Here is a 17834-nt window from a genome sequence, read left to right on the forward strand (position 1 = left end):
AGTGAGTATGATCTTCCCTCGAGGAATTTGATGGCACTTGAAGTACAACCTCTGGATTCTCCACAGCTCTTGAACCTGGTTGGCCTTTACAACGACGAGAAAAAACACGGAAAGGTGGAGGATCAGAAGGAGAAGGGGAAGGAGGAGAAGGATTAGGAAGAGGAGGTACACTTCCCTTCAGGAGAAACAGGAAAGAAGGGCTCATCTTCAAAGAAGGTAACATCCATGGAGACACAGAATCTCCGAGAAACAGGATCAAAGCAACGATACCCTTTTTGAGAGAATGAGTAGCCAAGAAATATGCACGGGATAGCACGAGAGTCCAATTTTCCTCGGGTGGGAGATAGGTTTTGGACAAAGCACCGACAATCAAAAACACGAGGAGGGATAGAAAGAAGAGGGGCCTTAGGAAAGAGAAGCTAATGTGGGGCTTTGTACTCTAACCAACGAGAGGGCATTCGGTTAATGAGGTATGTAGAACAAAGGACAATCTCAAGCCAAAATCGTTTGGGAACATTCATGTGGAGTAGTAGACTCCGTGCCACTTCAAAGAGGTGTTGGTTCTTCCGTTCAGCCACACCATTTTGTTGTGGCGAGCGGGCACAAGAGCTCCGATGAAGTGAGCCATGTGAAGCAAAGAACTCCATGAGGTCACTATGAAAAAACTCTTTTGCATTGTCTGACTGAAATATTTGAATCTCGGTCTGAAATTGGGTTAAGACCTTCCGTTGAAAATCTTGGATAATTTTTTGTACTTCCTCACGGGTTCGCATTGGATATACCCAAGTGTATCTGGAATAATCGTTAATGAAGGTAATGAAGTACTTGTAGCCACTCTCAGAAGGTAAAGTAACATGGCCCCACACATCAGAATGCACAATGTGAAAAAGAAACTCAGATTTACTATTTCTTTGAGGAAATTGAGTTCTACGATGCTTGCTTAATTGACACGTTTGACAAGAAAAATTAGAAACAGACACTGGCTTACACAGTTCTAGGAAAACAACTTTCAAGGACTCAAAGGACAAATGGCCCAGACGACAATGCCACAAATATATTTTACTCTTTCTGAACTGACTCATAGACTCTGTAACATGAAGGCCAGCCGTATTCTCCAGCATGTAGAGTCCATCAACCATACGTCCCCTACCAATTGTCCTCCTCGAGGCCAGATCCTGAATCACACAATAGGAAGGGAAAAAAGTCACAGAACAGTTTAAGGAATTTGTAACACTACTGACTGAGAACAAATTCATAGGGAACTTTGGAACATGAAGAACATCAGAAAGAGTAAGGCCGAGGAGAAGAGAGAGAGTTCCTTGACCAGCTATGCAAGTGTATGATCCATCAGCTAGTCTCACTTTATCTCTTCTAGAAAGAGGGTGATAAGTTTGAAAGTAAGAGGACATACCAGTCATATGTTTTGACGCTCCAGAATCAATGATCCATGGAGAGTCAAGGTTGTGAGAAGCAACATGGAAAGCTGTGGCAGGATTACTTGATGTGGATGCAAAAGAGGTGGTGGGAGGAGCATCCACCTGGCGAATTGCTCTACCATAAAGCTCCAAATGGTCACGGAAGGAGTTTACAATATCCTCCCTTGGGTCAGATCCAGAGTAGCTATGTTGGCCATGTGGTGTTTGAGTCACAGTAGAAGTGGAGGGCTGATTCTCCCGAGTAACCATGTTGGCCATGTGGTGTTTCTAGGTACATTGTTGCCCGGGCCTTCTAATTACATCTGAGCCTTGCTTCTTAGGTAGATCTTGAGCCCACTTTGGTTTCCCATGGAGATCCCAACAAGTATCTTTGGTGTGTCAGGGCTTCTGACAATTAGTACACCACAATTTTTCCTTATCTTCTGCTTTCTTCTAGAGATCCCCTCTCTTGGAAGAAGGTCCACCACTAGTAGAGGTACCCCCCTTTTCCGCCAACACAATTGCATCCCCTCCGGTGTTGTTCATCAAGTTTCTCCTTCTCTCTTCAGACTGGACAAGAGCATAGATCTCCTGAATTGAAGGAAGATCCTTAGAACTTAGAATTTGTACTCTGATGGATTCATAGATAGGATTGAGATCATGTAAAAAAGCAAACACTCTTTGTTGTGAGACAAGTTTCTTATACAAATTTGCATCTTCATCACACTTCCAATCAATATTCTGGTAATGGTCCAACCCCTTCTAAACAGTAGTCAAGTCAGAGTAATAACCTGATAAACTTCTCTCCCCCTGTTGACAAGTAGATGAGGCTGCTTGTAGTTGATAAATCTTGGCATAGTGTCGAAGTTCAGAATATGTGGATTTTGCCTATTCCCAGATCTCATTTGCAGTTTCAGCCCACATGAAGTTCTTCCTTATTTGCGGTTGCATGGAAATCAAAAGCCATGACATAACCATACTATTCTCCTGATTCCATCTATCATGTTTTGCATTTCCAGAAGGTGGTTCTTTGATTCTTCCATTTATGTAGCCTATTTTTCCCCTTGCAGTTATGTATAACTTGATCCCTCTTGACCACTCTAGGTAATTTAATCCATCAAGAAGAACAACCATAGGGAAGGATAGGTCACTGCTCCCACTCATTCCATTCAGCATTGTGGAGATTCCGGATGTAGCTGAATCTTCACTGTTCATGATTCTGGGTTTAGAAGTACACAAAACCAAAGGCACATTGCCTTACAAAGCTGCTACAGTCCACAACTAGGCACTTGCTGATTTTCGGTTTCACAGAGAACCAAGCACAAACACTGCAGCTGCAGTACTAGTTTGTATGACCTACACTTTGTAGGAGTCCACAGAACAATATACGAACACTGCACTTGCAGTGTAACCAGGTTTGAATGACCTACAGTTTTACAACTTTCATGAAGCTCTCTCAGTAGGAACAACAATACAAGTGATGGTTCACCACACCTAATCAGTTGATATCCACTTTCCAGGGCAGCCGAACAGCCACTTAGGGTTTAGGGTTCATCAACAGTCCCTTAGAGAGCTGAATAGAGCAACACACAATCGGAGGGAAAAAAAAGCCGAACAGTCCCTACTCAGATTTTAGGACATTAACAGTCCATCGAAATAGTTTAAGAAGAGAATCGTAAACAGAGAAACTTCAGTTCAGTACCTAGATCACCCGAACTATGAATAGGCAGTACACTCATGGACTCAATCTTCTCTGCAGGCCAGAACCCTTCTTCGTACATCTGGGATGGTTTTCTATAGTCTTCTTAGTCGAGCAACTCCAATCACCAGCACCTGGGCTAGAGGATAAAGAAGAAAAAACTTGTAGCAAAACCCTTTTCTGCGCTAGGAAGTTGAACAGTCATCTTTCTTGTAGCAAAACCCTACTCGGCAGTGGAGACTAACCGCAACACTAGAGAATGCTTCATCTTCCTTGTCTTCGAGGATCATGACTATAGCTTCTACGCAGCAGTGGAGAGAGACCTCAACTGGTTGTTTTCTAGGCCTGGTCGGTTCTGCTCTGATACCATGTTGAGTAGAAGAAGAAGAAGAAGAAGAAGAAGAAAGGAAGGAAGAAGAAGAAGAAGAAGAAAGGAAGGAAGAAGAAGAAGGAAAAGAGAAGAGGCTGCAGACTTAAGGCCTCAAAAGAACTACTTCATGTGAGTGAAGCATTTGTATTTATACTATACTGGCCGTACAACACAAGAGGTCTACAAAATTACAAAAATACCCCTGCGAGCACTAAACCTGTGTACAGTACATACAATACATCTGTCAACAGTTTATTGAATAGAAACATATAAATATAACCTGGCCAACTAGAGAGGGCGATTAAGCTCTCTAGTTCGAACCAGATTTTCCTTCTCTTCTCTTCTCTTCTCTTCTTGTCTTCTTCTTCTCCTATTCTCTCTAATATCCCTTCTAATATCTCTCTAATACTAATACTAACAGAATTCTAGTGCAGATCAGAACTTTATCATGGTACCAGAGCGACTATGACAACAGATCTGCCCAGAATTCTGTTTTTATCGCCATTCAGCCTAGGGTTTTTCAAATTTTCTTCATCATCTGTTGGAGATAGGGAAAGGGGCTGAAAAGGAGTGATCTCCCTTTCCTCTTGGAGGTTTTCATGCCTTCAGTTAGTAGGTTGGTGGGTGTTTGCAGTGGTTTGTAGGAGTCCCCCACTAATCGATGGTGATAAGAGGGCTGTTTCAGGTGGGGCAGTGGACAGTCGAATGCAGGTTGTTTTTTTTGGTGATTAAACAGGTGGGTTATGTGGGTATTTCAGTGTGGATCGAGTGGTTGGTGAATTGCTAGTGTTATGGTGCGTATTCAGGTAGTTGTATGGTAGCTTTGTGGTGTGGAGAGTGAAGAAATCAGTGATAGGTATTGTTGAAATTGTGACTGTAGGTGGTTTTACTAGTGTGTAGTGTGGTGAAAAGTGAATTAGAAAGAAAAAATATTTCAGATATGGGAGACAATAGTGAAAAGAAATCTAGTGTAGGACCTAGGGATGTCTATAACCCTGAGCAACCAAGAGGGCTTTATACCTGGCTAGGATACCATTTGATTTGAGTTTCACTGAATAGACCCAACAACTACCAATGATGGAGGCATCTAGAGGAGGGGAAACAAGTTCCTAGGTATCATTCTCTAATAGGGCATGGGTTTTTGAATACATGGCATCTTTCCAATGATTAACCGCTACGACTTAGTGTAGGACCTAGGGATGTCTATAGAGGACAAAACCACAGAAAAGGAGAAATGGCTAGAGAAGAAACCATAGCAGTCAAGAGGACGAGAAATGCATGAAGATTGGCATAAAGGAACAGATGAAGGCAAGGTAACAGGATGAGAGGAGGGGCTTACAATAGTAGTGGGTGGAGAAGGATGATTAGTCGCTAGTGCTGGAGGTGGAGGCATAAACGTTGAGTGAACTAGATGCTTCCTGGAATAGACCTGTAGCTATTGAGGACTAAGAGGAGGAGGATCACTTATAGAAACAAAAAGATGCAGAAGAGAAAATGATGGTGCATGCAATTTAATAATGTACTCAAAGAAGGAAAGATTCTCAAGAAATATGACATTATGGGATATGTGCAGTTGACGGAGGAAGATGGACAAAGAGGAGGAGGATCCCTTGTGTTCCATACTATATCCCATGAATGTATACATATCTAATTGAGCAATTAGCTTTGTGCATTCATGAGGAGGGAGATGGACAAAGTAGACACAACCAAAGACATGAAGCATGGACAGGTCAGGTGGGCGATGAAACAATGACTGAAATGGAGAAGAGTTTCCAAGAATAGAGGGAAGGATATTAATAAGGTATACAATAGTGTTGATCACCTCCACCTAGAAGTTAATGGGAACATGGGAGTCTTGTAAGACTGATCTCACCTTAGTGGAAATATGATGGTTCTTGTGCTCAGATACCCTATTTTGTTGAGGTGCACCTGGACAAGACCTCTAGGACCAAATACCATATTGCTTGAGATAAGATTGGAACCCACCATCCTCACCATTAAAGTACACTCCCCTTGAATCAGACCTTAAGATGCTTATAGTACTTTTAAATTGGGTCATAACCATGGCATGAAAATTCTTAAATGAAGATGGAAAAGGCATGCTCAGTAGAGGCATGCTTAGTAGAAGATGGAAAATTCTTAAATTGGGTCATCACTATGAATAAGGTAAAAAGGTGTAGAGGCATGCTCAGTAGAAGATGGAAAAGGCAAAACATGACTTTTACTATAGCAACAAGTCAAGCAAAATTTATCAACATTCTTAAATGAAGAAACAGTTGTAGGTAAACAACTAGAAGAAAACAAATAATCCAAGTTTTTAGAATGAGTGTGGCCCAACATCTATGCCATTAGCGTGCCATACATTATTACAAAAAGAAGTATATAGACTAGAAGTGGTAGATAAAAAACAAGAATCTGATGAAGGTCTCTTATCCTCAAGTTCCAAAGCAAACAACCTCCTAAACCTACACCCCTTCCCCTTTAGCTCCCTAGTGCATTGGTCCTTGATAAAACAACCATCACGAGAAAACAAGACATTATTGCCATTATCAATTAGTTTTCCAACAAAATTAGATTAGTAGTTAGCTTAGGCACAAAAAACATTTTGGGAAGATGTAAGGGTGTAGGCTGAGAAGTGGGCAGAAATAGGTCATCACAACCACATATAGGAAGAGGTTCACCATTAGTGATTTTCAGAGGTGTAAGGATTAGGAGACTGACCAAAGGAAGCCCCAATCATGTGATTTGAGGCTCCAAAGTCAATAATCCACATATGAGATGGGGAAGAACACAAGTAGGCTTACCAGCCAGACCAATAGTAGAAAAATTAGAGGAAATAGTCGAAGACATAAATTGACAAATCTTATCTTTAGTCAAAATGCCTTGAGAATCAGTTTTGTGAGATAATGAGGAAGAAGTATTAGTCAGTTCAGCCGAAGCCTGATAAGCCTTATGTTGTCCTTTCTTAGGGGGCTTAGTCAGGCATTCCACAATAATATGTCCTTGTTTGCAGTAAGTGCAAAAATTCTTCTTGTTGCAGTAAGATGTTACATTCCCAAATTTCTTGCACTCATAGTACTGAATCTTCGAAAACTCCTTCCCTTTTTGTTTGGTAGCCAAAAATACTGCATCTATTCCATATTCTTTCTTCTAATCAAGAAAGGATTGAGTAAGAAACCGAGTTTCCTCTCTTAATCATTCTCCAAGGATCATATCTAGGTCAGGTACAGTCTCTCTACTGAGTATGTTTGACCGTACTTTCTCGTAATCAGATCTGAGGTGCATAAAAATGCATAACTTTCCTCTTATCAAAGTGTTAATTCATAGACTTTATACAGGAATCTATAGATAAATCTCCAAGGTGAGCCAACTCATATTCAGTCCATAGATTCATGAAACCAGCATAGTACTCCTGAATCCGTTTCTCTCACTGAGCATAAGAAAATATATCAAACTCAATATGATATTGCCCAGACATGTTTGATTGCTGATACACATTTTCAAGGTATTCAAACATGTCATGTACAGTTTTGAGCCCCCTCATCGGGATAGCAACATCCACAGTAATAGATCCAAGGATCCAAGACACAACTTGTGCATTCTTTGTTTTCTATTGTTTTGGGCCCTTGACATCACTAGCATTGGGCATGGCTGTAGGACCATCAATATAGCTCCACAATCCTTTTCCTTGAACAAAATATTGGAAGTAAACTTCCAAAGTGCATAGTTGCTTCCATCGAATTTTACTGAGATTATTTCACTCTTCTTGAGTCCCATTGTGAACATAATATAGAAGAAACAACAGAAACAAGCAGTACAATCACAAGAACCAATTCAAAAAAGTTGAAAGAGAAGGGTTAAAACCTCTTACAGACGAAGGAAGATGTCCAAAAGACAGAGACTGAGATCTGAAATCACAGTCCAGAAAAGGAAAGTAGGCCTGCTGCTGCTCAAATGAGATGAATAGAACTCCTTCAGCACTTGTCTGAAGCTGATGAAACTTTCAGAATATGAAGAATAGGGCCAGACAACACTTCTTTTGAAGTTTAATCACAAACCCATGTCTTTCAAGAGAGATCTAATATGATTTCTCTTGCTGGTTGCGTAGAATAGAGAAAACTGATTCTCAAATTGATCAAAACAGTCCAGAGCCATCACCAGTGTAAAGAAAGGGCAATCAATCTAATTGTATTGAAAACAAGAGAGACAAACAAGAGACAAGCAAGAAAACTCCAAGGCTGTTAGGGTTGATCTAAAACTCGATCCAATCCATAAAAGATATATTTATATTAAAGGATGAACAGACAAGATTGTCCTTACAAAAGAAATAAAAGAACAAGGCTGTACACTAATATACACACCTGATAATGTATATAAAAAGAAGGTAAAAGTACAAAACTACCCCTTCTCTTCTCTACACATTAATCTCTTCCATACATGATTGTTGTAGAAAATCCCTCTCATCATGAACTACAGTGTAATCTTCAGTTTCCTGTACAAGGTATTAATACCTATAACTTCATCCTTTCCCCCTATTCTACCCAAAGATTGATTGTTTTTCTAAATGTCTTGAAGGTGAATATTTTCCAAGAGCTTACAATGATACCCTATCTGTCTGGGAGGATGAGTCAATTGCTTTTGATGTGCTGGAGAATGATTATTTTGCTGGTGACAATGCGAGTATTGTTGAATCATCAATGGTAGGATTCGAAGTTTCAGAAGACTATTGCTAAAACTTAAATCAAGTGATCTGACCATGTTTCTGGGCTTGGTGGAGCCATGTAGAAAATTATGATTATTTTCTTAAATCAATGATGGATACCCATTTTCCTGAAGAAAATTTCTAGATTAAAGATATAAAACCATTATGTTACATTTCCTCACTCTTTTTGGTCAATTTTCAGATGCAAATTTAAACCTTTACCACTGCATTGTCCGTATTATAGGGTTTCTTCAAAGATCATAATGTTTTGTTATTTTATCTTGGCAGCCACGCCATGGATCACTTTTGAAGTATGGACGGCTATTTAGATACACTCCTCATAAGGGTTATTTTGGGAATGACTCCTTTACCTACACAATATCTGATATAAATGGTAACGTTGTTTCTGCCATGGTAATTATTTCTGTCCTCGGCATCCCACCACAGTTTGTTTCATCACCTATTCAATTGAAAGCAACTGAAGACATGATAAGTCCCAGATTTGGGTAAGGTTCTACCCATTCTAAAATCAATTTAAATTTAGGAAGCAAGGCATGGGTGCGGGTTTTTCTCTATGATGTGGATCTATTATTAGGATCGTGAATTCAACATAAACCTGTGTTTTACAATTATATCATCCCTCTCCGTCCCTCCCTCTCTCTCTCTCTCTCTCTCTCTCTCTGCCCCCCTGCTATATGGTATGTGTGGGAGACTGTTTAATATTACATCTTAACTCAATAATCATTTTTTGGTTCCTAATCATATGCAACAAAAATAATAGTATGTGTCATGTAATGTGGTAAGATTTTTTACTAGTTATTTAAATACTCATTTTGGTACTGAAACATATCCTGACCTTTTTCAGAGGATTCCCTGGATTTGAGATAGCGTATTCAGATCTGATGGAGAATATTTCTGTCACTCTCAGTTCACAATCTGGCACCATCTTTCTTTCTCCTATGCTAATGCAGTTTCAGGATTTAGCATGGAGTGGACTTTCTGTTAACAAAGGTGGAAAAGAAGGGAAGGGTTTGACATTAGTAGGTGTTGTTGAAGTAATTAATCATGCCCTTCAGTCAATCCAATATCTTGGGTATTATGCAGTGCGCTACATTGTCTTTGTCTAAATTGAACACTAGTCTTAGTTTTATGGGGTTTTTGTTATTCTTGTCTTGGACAATTGACTTGTCCTATTAAGCCTCTTTAGATCTATCTTTCCCAAATCATGTTTGCAATGACTATGCTCCTTCTATTTTTGTTTAACTTTTTGATTTCTTTGTAGCAGAAATGAGAACTTCTTTGGAGAAGATGCTATCCATGTCTCCAGCATGAACAAAAATGGAGCAAATGATGCCCAGGTTGTAGTTTCTGTGGAACCTATAAATGATCCTCCATTTATTTATGCCCCTGAATTTATAATGCTGGAGGAGGACAACAATGATGGTTTACTGATAAGAGATCAATTTGATTTCTTGATAGGGGATCCAGATCTTCTACACTTTCCTGGTATGCTAATTGAACCATAAAGAAAGATAGGTTTCTGTTCTTTTTTAATGGATAAAGTAGTGATGGGAGACTTTATATCCTGTTGTTCTATAGGTTCCATTTGTCAGGACTGCATTCCTGTAGGTAACCCCAAAATAGTTATGATTAAGGCTGAATATATATATATACACACACACACCTGGAAATGGATGTGGTATAACGAAAAAAAGAGGTATTGTAATAGGTGATAATTAGATCAATAACTCAGTATGGATTAAGGAAGTAAAGTGGTCAGTTGACCATTTTGGGCTATGCCACACCTGATAGATGGTTATCCCTGATATATGAATTAGTGAACCACATCTTTGTATGGATATAACATGTCAAAGGATTCATGTAGCCGACCCCATATGGTTGGGATAAGGCTTAGATGATGATAACCCCAAAATAGTTATGATTAAGGCTGAGTTTTATATATATACATACCTGAAAATGGATGTGTTATAACGAAAAAAAAAGAGGTATTGTCAAAAGCCAGATGTTTCCTAATAGGTGATAATTAAATCAATATATATATATATATATATATATATATATATATATATATATATACACACCTGGAAATGGATGTGGTATAACAAAGAAAAAGAGGTATTGTCAAAAGCCAGATGTTTCCTAATAGGTGATAATTAGATCAATAACTCAGTATGGACCAAGGAAGTAAAGTGGTCAGTTGATCATTTTGGGCTATGCCACACCTGATAGATGGTTATCCCTGATATATGAAATAGTGAACCACATCTTTGTATGGATATGACATGTCAAATGATTCATTTAGCCGATCCCATATGGTTGGGATAAGGCTTAGATGATGATCTTTGTATGGGTAACCTTGTCTGAGCATGTTGGACTGGAGGCCGACAACAAGGTTTTGATTGCAAACAGAATTGATTCAACAAAAAAGGGTCTTGCTGTCAGGACTTTGCCCTTCTAGATGGTTATATCTTTGTTGTCTGCAAATACTTTAGGATAGGATGTCTGCCTTCACTCTGAATCTAGCAGCCTCTCAAAAGTCCCACCTAGGCTATTGTTTTCTGAACACAGGTGAAGCATCTTTGGGAAAGGTGCTCTTTATCCTCTTCCAAAGGAGTTTGCAACCATGTGCCTACCTTTCTTTTTATTTTTTTCAAGTTTCTTTGGCCACCACCTAGAAAATCTTTTTCAATTCTTCAATTGCCACAATAGCACAATCAGATTGTGCTCCATGTTTCTATTTATGACTAGATCACCTTACCTTTTTCCAAGAATGTTTCATTTATAGAGTGAATATGAAGGTTCCTTCTTCACTCTACTGATCTTGAGGTTTTGCCAAAATTTTTTGTCATTGTTTTGCAGGTAATGAGTCTTATTTTGTGGTCACACTTTCCTTGGAAGTCAATGTTGGTATTCTTGTCACAAGTCTACCAGTTCATCTTATTAATACAACTGAATTGAAGATAAAGGATAGCCATCAATGGCAACCCCTTCAGAACTTTGTTACTATTTCTAAACATTTTCTCATCAAGGGGAAAGGGATTAGATTCAGGGGAACAATTATGGATTGCAACAGTGTCATACAACAATTGCAATACCAAGTGAGCAAACTGTTCTCGTTCAACATGGAATAACATTTAATTTGTCTTCATTTACTTTATAATGTCTTCGTTTAATTTTAGTTTCTTTTTATTTCCTTATTATTGTTTAAGTGAAGTTGATACAAAGAAGAAATAGACTAGTTTACTGTTCTTCCTTCCAATATGAAACATAGAATTACACTGTCTTACAGTACGGAGTGAACTTTGACGATTGACTTGGAGATTTTCATGAATATCCTTCTTCCTTGATTTGGCAGAATAACAAGGTCAGTCATACTGTCAGGAATGAAAATGTAGGTAACATAATTGGGTACCAGTGAACTTGGTAAATGAGAAACAAAAGTATTACTAAGAAAAATTCTTTCAACAGAAATATAGGCTATCATAATTACCCATGTAAAAAAGCAAATGCACTCCACCCTCACTGGCACCTAGATAATTCCATGCTAATTGAATTGAATGGGAAAACTTTACATGCATATCACTATCCTTTAGATGTTCTGTGTCTGACTTTCAGATTCAAGCTAAATTTGATGATATGAGATATATCTTCTATGTAGCTAAGTGGTTGGGAGTCAAGAAAAATTCCCATAGGATGAACATAGTTGAGGTGGATGAGTGGCAAGGCTAGAAGCATAAATGAAGGTATATGAATCCCAGAGTTGTTCTGAACTTCTAATAGGTGATTAGGCTATCGATTAAGGTAAAGGTGGTTATTTTTCCACAGGAGTGGGTGAACAGTGTTATGTGGTCTCGAACATGGGAACCAGAACCTGATGCATCTCCTGGAGTTTGACTCAGCAAGAAGAAAAAACAAGAATTTGCAGTCATGTGTATAGAAAAATATAAAGTATTAAAACAGTCCATATTTGTTCAAATTCTAACATTATATACTGATAATAAAAGGTCTTGAACTTTATCTTTGTTACTTAAGCATATTAGCTATTTCATTTATGTTAAATAAGCAATAGATAAAAAAGAAATTGTTATGTTGAAGTGTTGATAAAAAACCCATCAAGTGTTGGAATCTGATACGTGTCTAACATAGGCACTTCATCCACTTGGGAGAGTCCATGCAACATTGGTGATGCATGATTTTCCATGATCTGGGGTTTAGCCATTGTTGAACCATAAAGAAAACATTTTCTTTGGAGTTAAGGAAAACATGGAAAACAACTTCCTAAATGTTTAAAAATGTATTTTTTTTTTTTTTTTGCAAAATGCAGAAGTGGGTAGGACTTGGGGATCAACCTCAAAACCTCCACTTTCCCTCCTCTCTCTATCAATGGGATATTTTGAATGGTGAGATTGGGATAGGTATTCACCACATAAAAGTGAGCAGAATATTTTACTAAGATTCTCTGTTATGTTCATTTTCTTTCTTGTCAATCCAAAATTCCTATTTTTTCTAACTTTTTCCCCAACAACAAGAAAATATATTTCTATAAAATATTATTCTAGTAAAATATTTTCTAAAACAAAAACTTCCCATAAAAAATGGAGCCCAATTTTTTGCTTGCGGATGAGCAAGCTTCCGTAAAATGATCTGGCACCATGTTTGGTTAGAAGATTGCAAGCAAAACTGTGTTATTTAGCCAAGCTTTGGGCTCAGATTAAATAAGGAGTAAGATGCACATTTAATCCTTTTTACATAATCGGTCATCTTTTTCTCCATATAATGTCAAATTATACCTCAGTTTAGGAATATGAGATCTATTTTTGCTTATGGAAAGAGCAAAGGGATTCTTATCTAGTTCAGTGATGAAGTTATCAATAAGACTGAAAGAAAAAGTTTATGGTACAGGGTGGAGAACCAGGTGCTGTTCTAACTGTCACTGTCAATGATATGGGAAACTACGGATGTTGTCCGGATTGTGCTGAAGGAATGTCACTGCCACTTTTTTCTGAGGCTACTGTAAATCTAATAAGGAGGCGGCCAATGAGTTCAATGGTAGCTCATAGTAAGGTTTATTGTAGATCTTTTTTTTTTTTTTTTTGTGAAAGCTGTTCCTCTAGCTTCTGTCTAAATGCCAAGTTTGCCCTTTCAGGTTCAAAAATTCTGACGTCTGTTGAAATCCAATTACCTGCAAATGTAATTTAGTTGTAGTACTTAATTTTTTTCCCCAAGTGGTCTTCTTATGCGATTGATTTGTAACTTAGCTTTCTTTTTATTTAGTGTCTCTCTGTCTCTCTTTCTAACAGCACATGCACACAGCCACAGAGATCCCTAGCCCATAATGGGGGCCTAATAGCTTGATGTGCCACCTCGATTTTGTAGCACATGCTTTTTTTTTTCTCCTGACTTCTGAATGTCACTCTATTTGGATGGATGTCTTTCTGGAAACTGATACTGTGAACCTTGTTTGACACATTGACCTTTCTAATTAAGCAATTTGGTAACCTAACAGATATAGTTTCTTCTTCCACGCTTGTGTGGATTTTAATATAATTCTCTTTCACTCTATGATGGTATTATTTAGGATATAATCTATTGATGGTACATTATTATGTGCTATGAACTAACTTTTACTTTGCTACATGCAGCCATGGGAGAAATAATCGTGGTTGGATTTGTTGTAATGCTTTCACTTGGAGTGGTACTTCTCTTTTTCATATGTAAATGTGCAATTGCTCTTGTGAAAGAAAGAAAAAGATGCAATGCTAGAAAAACTGAACTCTTGAAAATGGAACATTTCCAGAACCATACTGTAAGTGTGCTTTATATATTCTGGCTATTTTGGTTGATGGTCATTCTACTATGGTCAATAAACAGTTATTATGAAAAAGATATATTTGTTCTATTGTTTTCTTCCCTTTAACTTCAATATTTACTTTCGTCGCTTACAAGATTTACCACATGTTTATCTGTATGGTTTCTTCTGAAACATCTGAACATAAATCATGTTTTCAGTAGTCAATTGACTAATCTCAGAAGACTTGGAACCAAAATTTTCTTATTACATGCTTTTGTTTATATGTATGCAGTCAAATGCAACATCATTGGATGATGCAACCTACTTCACAGCCTGTTGTTCAAGCCCTTTCTTGCTTAGGAGCCAGAATTCCAACTTCCGCCAGCGGTAAGAACTTTTATTCATTTCAATTTGAAAATTGTTCTTAGAATGATAAGGAATGAAAAGGAAATAGGTTATTATACTCAAAACATAAAAAGAAAAAGACAAAATGGTACACAGATGACTGCCCTCTAGACTGCATACTGGTTAATGGTTCTATATTATTTGACTAAAAGAATGTTTAAAATATAGATACTGGAAAATCTATGACCTGTTGAGAAATGTATGGGTGTTGTCTTTTGACATAGACACAAGGTACACCATTTATTCAATGGTTCTGTGTACCACTCAAGCCATATATCAGATTAGATTCGGCATCTCTGTGTGCTAATCCTTGAAATTGCATCTTACTTTCTCATTGTTTTTTGTTTAGGCTGCGTTTGGCTTAAAAGAAAATATAAGGAAAGGAAGAGAAAAGTAGGGAAACCTATACAAGGTTTATATGGGTTTCCCTACCTTTCCCTTCCTTTGCTTACATTTTCTTTCAAACCAAACACTGCCTTAATGTGATACCATTTTACACTTTTTTATGATAATTCTTTGTGCATCTTTCAGGTCATGCCGTCAATCTGGAACTCAAGGATCTTGCAGTAATGAATATTGCTCATCTCAGTCCTCTGGCGATTAGTATCAGCAAACCTCTGATACCACTTAACTGCCTCTTGCCACTGAAAGGAGACAGGAACTGCTTGAGTCCTTACAATGAGGAAAAAGCTGTAGTTTTAACTTGGGTTGAACTTGGGTTGGCTAGATGTAGTCACTAGCAATGTGCTTATCCATAATCACATTTCATCAAAGGGTTTTTGGAGTTATTATTGTTGGTGATTTACCTCTACGCTGCAGTGGTAAAGTTGAAACCTCAGACAGTCGAACCCACTTGGCCAGCTGTCCAAGTTAAAAACAGGATAGAAATTATGAAATGTCAAATAAAAGTCATAATAAATTAAAGAGGAATTAGGGGTGAAACTTGGGTGGGCCCGGGCCTAGATCGGCCCAGCCCACAATTTTGGACGGATTGGGCTTGCATCAAATTTGGTGAAGGCTAAGCACTTGGACAAATGACTGAATGAGGCTTAGCTTAGACTTAGGCTTTAAGCACAATTCTTAAGATTGGGCTCGGGTTGAGCTTAAATCCGGCCCAGACTTTCCAACTTGCATACTTATCCTACTTTCATTTCATAGGTAGAATTTGGAGATCTACTCTCACTATTGCTTCACGTGGCCTCAGATAACCAAAAGTTAGGATCTTTTGACCACAACACATATGAAACATCGGTTGTACTGGATGAGCGTGGCCATCAATTTGTTGTGGTCAGATCCAAACTCGTTAATCAACCGGATTGTCACGGGGTAGATGTGTAGCGGAAGAAACCGTGCGGTGTCTAGGCCAAGGTAGGCTACAAGCCTTTTATATGCTTAGGGTTAGGAGTTGCTTGATAAGATGGTTCTACCAAGTTCAGTAGCACTGGATTATGACCCCAATTCGTATGGACGGAGTTTTTTGTTGGCTCTGGCCGATCCATGGGAGGCGCCTCTTACGTATTAAAGGGGGACGGCCATGATGAGAGGCGACTAGGCGTCGATGAGAGGGACTCTTGTATGCCGATGATGTAGGCACTTGATGTGCCGATGATGATAGGCAACCGCTAGGTCAGAACACACCCGTGCGGTATGGGCAACGGGATAGCTCATTTGGCTTAGGCAAGGGGCTGGCGTGGTGAAGGGTCATGCTTAGGCCATGTCCGCATGCAAAGCCTCCCTTGAGTGTTTATGGCGTAGTGTCGGTCCATGCATTGTCCCCATGAGCATGTGTTCGCCCATGAGGAACCCTAGTAGCCATGCTAGCTATTAACTAGGGTTGCCCCGCAAGGGATGTTGGTCTAGGAGTGCCAAGGTTAGGCACCCAAGGAGGTCGATCACCCATCCTCAAAGAGTTGGTGGTCTACCTAAAGATGACATGAGATTTTTCAATAATCTTACTAGCAAAAATGACGGTGATGTCCCTTAACGTAAGCCCGCCAAGCGTAGGCAAGGCTAAGTCTGTGTCAGACCGTGATAGGCTCCCCCCATTCAATCTATTGTCATCCTCGACAATGGCTCCTTTGTGAATGGGTGTCTGTGTCATGTGCCATTCACTTGTGTGTCAGTTCCTGGGCTCGCCTGGCTAACCCAGGTCTCGCCTATGTTAGTGCCCATTTATGGGGACGTAACCATTTCATCATGCCGGTCTACCTAGACTTCACCCCCAGTGTTGAGGTTACTCAAACCGTGCAATGGCTATGCCATTGAACAGTGTGTGAGAAGGGCCCTTGAAGAAATTGGATGTGTGTGCTTCGCGGAGGTCTGCCCCATGTATCTTTTTACCTCAAGGCTCAACTGTCTTCTTGATAGCTTTTTTGTGGTGCTACTGAACACGATGTGATAAGTCTACTCTTGCTGTTGGTGATGTGTCCTGGGTACCCTTTCACCATGTTGGCCTGTAGACTTCACCTCGTCGTGTGCGGGTTACTCAAACCTAGTTCATGGCTTATGCTCTTTTGTCCCTCTAAACTACACTTCACCGCCGACTTGGGCTACCTCTTCGCTTCGAGGGGGCTCCAATGTGCTATTGCCTCAAGGAGATTTGACCACAATATGCACGAGTGTGGCAACTTTTCCCCATGATGTTGTCGAACATGCACTTGCCTATGATGTGTGATTGTTGCTGCAAGTGTTCCACCTTGTTGAATGCTGAGCATGTCCTCTGATGCATTGCTGGTGTAGAGCCACCATACTCCAATGGCCAGTGTACCCGCATTCCTAACATTCCAATATTGTGGCTTTAGCTAAGGACCCATTTGTGCTAAACAACCACTTTAGTGATATTCCTTGACCAACTGTCGACACCAACCAATTTTGGACCGCTATCCCCGCCTTAGTAGTGCTTCTGAAAAGCTACGAAATTATGGCTCATCCTTCATGAAACCAAGATGTAGGCGCACCGCCCGCAACTCACTAAAATGAATAGAAACTAATGTCCGTGAAGAAGCATGGTACTCCCCCGTTCAAGGATCATTCTTGAACCATAAACTGAACCAGATCTGAACCAAAAGGAGTAGGGAGAGATAATACATGATACAAAGAAATAGTATCTCCCAATGGAGGTGTTCACGCCCAAGGAATGATCCAAAATCTGCTCTCACTGAAAATGGCGCAATGCAGGGTGGAGCAGAATCAACAGTGTTCTTCCAAAAGAACTTGATCCTTCTCAAGAATCACCTGGACGGCTTGTGAATACAACTCCCACCAATCTTTTCTCCAAAAGACTGGAATCAAAATCCAATCTTGATTTCTCCCAAGAACTGGAGATCGAACTGTTGTAGGCAGCGGCTGCAGGAAGGAGGCGGCAAGAAAGTATTTGCAGGGTGCATAATTCTCTCTTATGTGATTTCAGCTCTGAAGACAAGACTATCTAT

General features: G+C 39.4%; 1 protein-coding gene across 4 annotated transcripts in view; it reads left to right on the forward strand.

Moving 5' to 3' along the window:
- GEX2 (gamete expressed 2) overlaps positions 1-15257 on the forward strand; it is a 33461-nt gene extending 18204 nt beyond the window's left edge. For 2 of the 4 annotated variants that reach the window (XM_088974766.1, XM_088974765.1), the window contains exons 9-17: positions 8060-8184; positions 8475-8692; positions 9052-9279; positions 9472-9692; positions 11067-11305; positions 13110-13266; positions 13850-14013; positions 14291-14385; positions 14935-15257. In XM_088974766.1, coding sequence (XP_088830892.1) covers positions 8060-8184; positions 8475-8692; positions 9052-9279; positions 9472-9692; positions 11067-11305; positions 13110-13266; positions 13850-14013; positions 14291-14385; positions 14935-15007 — 1520 coding nt within the window. In that variant the 3' untranslated portion in view covers positions 15008-15257. Of the gene's footprint in view, positions 1-8059; positions 8185-8474; positions 8693-9051; positions 9280-9471; positions 9693-11066; positions 11306-13109; positions 13272-13849; positions 14014-14290; positions 14386-14934 lie in introns of all 4 variants that reach the window. The other 2 variants (XR_016109058.1, XM_088974767.1) reach the window with 2 other exon arrangements.
- Positions 15258-17834: the final 2577 nt, after the last annotated feature.

Source organism: Nelumbo lutea, chromosome 3 (genome assembly GCF_056320005.1).
Source record: "Nelumbo lutea isolate HS-2025 chromosome 3, American lotus-T2T, whole genome shotgun sequence".
Lineage (NCBI taxonomy): Eukaryota > Viridiplantae > Streptophyta > Magnoliopsida > Proteales > Nelumbonaceae > Nelumbo > Nelumbo lutea.